The following is a 5,000-nucleotide window of genomic DNA, read 5'->3' as shown; positions in this document are numbered from 1 at the left end:
TAATTTTTCTGAGTCATGTTGAGAAAGGAGGCATCTAACTTTAGAAATGACTCTAAGGTAGTAAAAGGCAGTCTTTGAGATGCTTGAGATATGCTTCTGAAAGTTGAGTTCAGCATCTAAAGTTACCCCTAGATTTCTGACATCCTCACGAGAATTTACTGACAGGGAGGTTAACAGAGGATGAAACTTTTATCTCAGGGCTTTAGGGCCGACTAATAAGATCTCAGTCTTATTGTCGTTGAGTTTTAAAAAGTTCTGGGCCATCCAAGTTTTGATATCCGAGATACATTGGGTAAGATCATTTAAAGGGCTAGGATCATCTGAGGAAATAGAAATGTATAATTGTGTATCATCAGCATATGAGTGATAGGAGATGTTGTACTGCTGAATGATAGACCCAAGTGGAAGCATATATAAATTAAAGAGCAGAGGACCAAGAATTGATCCCTGAGGTACCCCATATAAAATATTAATGATATTGGAAGAAAAGTTTTCAATAGAGACAGAGAATGTCCTCTCATTTAGATAGGATGCGATCCAATTAAGAACTGCACCTTTAAGACCAACCAAATGTTCAAGACGATGTAAAAGGATAACATGATCAACAGTATCAAACGCTGCACTGAGGTCTAAGAGGACTAGAACTGAAACTTGGTGATTGTCTGTGGCGATTTTAAGATCATTAACAACTCTGACGAGAGCTGTTTCTGTGCTGTGGTTCGACCTAAAACCTGACTGATAGATGTCGAAAAGATTGTTTAGAGACAGAAACCTGAGAAGTTGTTTATATGCAACCTTCTCAAGTATTTTGCCTAAAAATGGTAAGTTTGAGATTGGCCTATACTGTAGCTTTCACAGACAGAAGGATCCAGGTTAGTTTTTTTCAGTAGTGGGGTAACAATAGCATGCTTTAGACTGCTGGGGAAGATTCCAGACTGTAGTGAGGTGTTAACAATACCTAGGATGTCAGCAGCCATGCAGCTGAAGACCTTTTTAAAAAGCGTAGTTGGTACGGGGTCAAGAGCACAAGTAGCTGAACTAAGTTGTTCTACAGTTTCTTCCAGCTCACTCAGGTATATAGGAGTAAAACTGCACAGAGTGCCAGTGGGCCTTAATTCACTGGAAGATGTATTGCTAAAATCAACAGATGTTATATTATCCCTAATAGTTGTGATTTTTTCATTAAAATAAGTTGCAAATTCATTACACTTTTCATGCGAGCGGAGTTCTGAAGGAATCATTCGAGGGGGATTGACAAGCCTATCAATGGTATTAAATAATATTTTTGAGTTGTTCGAATGTTCCGCAATGAGGTGAGAGAAGTACTGCTGTCGGGACATTTTCATTTCTTTATTATATTGACACAGCTGGTTCTTGAAATGAATGAAGTCAGCCTGCAATTTGGTTTTACGCCATTTGCGTTCGGCTTTGTGGCAAGTTCTTTTTAATGCTTTTACCCTCTCAGAATTCCTCCAGGGTGCTTTGCGTTTGCTAGAAGTAGACCTGATTCTCATTGGTGCAATATTATCCATAATATTTGTTAAAGACGAGTTGAAGTACTCAACTTCATAACTTGTTGCAGCAAGAATAGGGTGAATTCAAGTCAGAGACAGAATTAATAGAAAAGTCAGGATAGGAATTAGAATTAAAATTAAGGGCAGGGCTCAGGTGATGGGCGTTACAGGCCTCTGTTAGAATGCAGACACAAACAGACAAGATAATTGTTTGCATTCAGAGCACTTAGGAGTCATCAACACACACACACACACACGTACGCACACACACAGTCACACACACACACAGCCACACACACACACACACACACACACACATACACACACACACACACATCCTAGTCACTGGAGCTGAGAATCCAGTAGCGCCCAAAGACAAAACCAGATGAAAGACATCCTTGTGGTGCCTTATCAATCATTTAATCTTTGTTTTAGTCTTCCAGACACACACCCACATATCTAGCCAAGGGAGAGGACAATTAGATCAGGGCCTTTTTGCCTTGGAAATATCACATGCAAACAGTAAAATCTGTAAAAGCATTTTTGCACGAGTGAGCGTCTACAGCCCCCGGTCTCTGATCTTTAACTGGGGCATCTTTGACATATGGGGAGCAAGGCTCCAGGAGGCACAACAGTGGCTTGTCTTGGAACCCGGGGATTCTGGGATTGAATCCAGCTCCTCCTGTCCCGTGACCGCCAGAGAGCTGATTGGCTCCTTGCATGGTTGCCCTCACCCATCGTAGGTGTGTGTGTGTGTGTGTGTGGGTCTATGGCTATGTCTCAAGCCGCCTACTTGCACACTTCAAATACTGAGTTTAAGTATAGTGCAGATATTGGGACAATACTAACCATCGAAAAGTGGGCAAGCAATCACTTAGTGCACACTAGCAGTGTACTGACAGAAGTATGTGGTTTGAGACACAGCCTATGTCTGAATGTGAGGCATTTATTGTAAATGGGTCCAAGGGCCCAGAGGAGTAGTGAAGGAGCTTTATAAATGCAGTCCGTTACAAGCCAGCACAGGGACGCGGGCCACTGCACACACAGCTCAGTAGTGATGACGGGAGGAGTGGGACCCTTCTGAAGGATGAGTGTGATGACGGCTCACTCCCACCTCTGTTTTAAGAGAGCAGCTCTGTCGTCTGTGGGTGCTTGAGAACAGGAGTGTAAGGCTGCACTAAAGGGTGGCTTTGAGGATGGCCCACAATAAGACTGTCTGCAAGTCTGAGAGAAACTGTTGGGGGCTGTGGTTCTGTCTGTGCTGCTCAGAGAGAGTCTGTCTCCAAAGGGATGTGGGTAGTATCTTGAATGTGGGATCGTCCATGGATCCAAAGCATGCTAGTCATCCACTTTGGTTTAATACATAATTAGATATATTCATGAAATCATATTTATTATTTCATTTAATGCCCTCATACAGACTTACACTACCTCCAGACCGCTGCGCTCCTCTGACGAACGACGCCTAGCTCTACCACCGGTACGCTCAAGCCAATCCAAACTTTTCTCATCTGTTGTTCCTCGTTGGTGGAACACACTGCCAGTTCCTACAAGGGCAGGGACATCCTTTTCCACTTTCAAAAAACTCCTGAAGACCCAGCTCTTTAGAGAACATCTACTCTCATAGCAACACTTACAACAAGTCTTACTGATCCTAGCACTCACCAGCCTTTTTAAACTGACAAGTAACTGTTAAAAACAGCACTTACCGACGCACTTACTCTTACTGTACTCTAATGTTTTTTTTTTAAACTGTCCTAAAATTGTGAGAATTGTTCTAAAACTTACTGTTTACCATGTTGTTAGTCGCTTTGGTTAAAAAGCGTCAGCCAAATGTAATGTAATGTAATGTAATTTAGTATTTGGCTTCCCATAAATCATAGTATCAGCTCACAAGCCTAATTACTGTACATTATGTATCAGATTAGGGGCCTCTAAGGAACTCTGGATCTCATACAGAGTGAACATTGGGTCCTTGGCTACCTGTCTGACCAAGGCCCTTTGTCCTGGATTACTCAGTTAGGCTGAGTGGCCAGATCAGGGAAGACTGCTGGTTGTTCCAAACTTTTCCATTTGAGAATGATGGAGGCCTTGACACAATCCTGTCTCGCAGGTCTATGGACAATTCTCTCGACCCCGTGGCTTGGTTTTCACTCTGACATACACCATCAACTGTGAGACCTTACATAGACAGATGTGTGCCTCTCCTTATAATGTCCAATGAATTCAAGTCTTATAACAAGTGGTCTGGATACTTATGTCAAATGGGATATTTCAGTCTTTTATTTTTCTATAAATTTACAAAATACACCAAACACCTGCTTTTTTGTGGAGTATTGGAGCATTGAATGTAGAGTGATGAAGAAAAAAAATGAATTGAATCCATTTTAAGATAAGTCTGGAGTGAGCGGCGATGGGACTGCGTAGTGTAACAAAAGTCCTTTTAGGCAAGTCCCTCCAGTCGGCGGCCATATTGTAAAATGCACGTGCGCAAGGCATCATGACACCAACCTTGCTCCAGCAACGAGATCACAACACATGACTGGCACGATGTATTCACAACACCCCGCATGATTGGCACAATGTATTCACATGTCGACTTTTTTGCCGCGGAGGGGATGAGATATGTGGACAACTGCCCTATTGGCGTTACAAACTAACCCCATGCATTTCTATGGAGGACTTTTTGAGTGTTTTGTCTCCTCATTAGAGTCTCTCTGGTGTAACCGGGCCCGCTGTGTGTGTGTGTGTATGTGTGTGTGTGTGTGTATAGAAGACAGGACTGCGTAGTGTAACTAGGCGCACTGTGTGTGTGTATGGAAGACAGGACTGTGTAGTGTAACTAGGCGCGCTGTGTGTGTGTGTGTACAGTACATGTAAACGCAGCAGACAGTGAGTCTGAGCAGAGTTATGGGGTCTGACAGCAGGGGCGGCGGAGTGGAACAGCCACAGACGTCTGTCCTCGCCAGCTGCCTCCACTGCCCCTCACTGCCCACGGCGACACAGCAGCGTGTTACTAACAGACAGAGATCACAAATCTCTCCCTCTATTTACGCCCAGCTCCCCTCTCTACCTTGAATGGCAAGCATTGTGTGTGTTTTGTTTTTATTGTATAATGTATTTCCTACATGCTTTTACCCTCTCCTCCCAAATCAAACAGACATAAGCACCTGTGTACTGATTTATCTCTTTTCTACTCCCTGCTCTCTCCCTCTCTCTTTCCTTCCCTCCCCCTCTCTCCCTCTCTCTCTCTCCATGGGTCAGAGTGCCATAGAGTCTCTGTTCGGGGCGTCTCTGACGGGCATGGCCTACTCACTGTTTGCAGGGCAGCCTCTCACCATCCTGGGTAGCACTGGGCCCGTGCTGGTCTTTGAGAAAATCCTCTTCAAGTTCTGCAAGTGAGTGGTCTTCAGTTATATAGGCACTAGTGCCACCTAGTGGTGATACAGTGAAAGTCAGTCAGTTACTCCTCACCAGAGTCATATA

At 43.7% G+C, this 5,000-nt stretch overlaps 1 protein-coding gene across 6 annotated transcripts in view; it reads left to right on the top strand.

Annotated features, from left to right (window-relative positions):
- Positions 1 to 5,000, top strand: part of LOC121696265 (sodium bicarbonate cotransporter 3-like) — a 78,962-nt gene that overhangs the window by 62,226 nt on the left and 11,736 nt on the right. For all 6 annotated transcript variants that reach the window (XM_042077641.1, XM_042077644.1, XM_042077642.1 and 3 more), the window contains one exon: positions 4,779 to 4,912. In XM_042077641.1, the coding sequence (XP_041933575.1) occupies positions 4,779 to 4,912 (134 nt within the window). The remainder of the gene's footprint in view (positions 1 to 4,778; positions 4,913 to 5,000) is intronic.

Source organism: Alosa sapidissima, chromosome 21 (genome assembly GCF_018492685.1).
Source record: "Alosa sapidissima isolate fAloSap1 chromosome 21, fAloSap1.pri, whole genome shotgun sequence".
In the NCBI taxonomy this organism is placed as follows: domain Eukaryota; kingdom Metazoa; phylum Chordata; class Actinopteri; order Clupeiformes; family Clupeidae; genus Alosa; species Alosa sapidissima.
The sequence above is the reverse complement of the archived record's forward strand: the minus strand, read 5'-3'. Positions and strand labels throughout refer to the sequence as shown.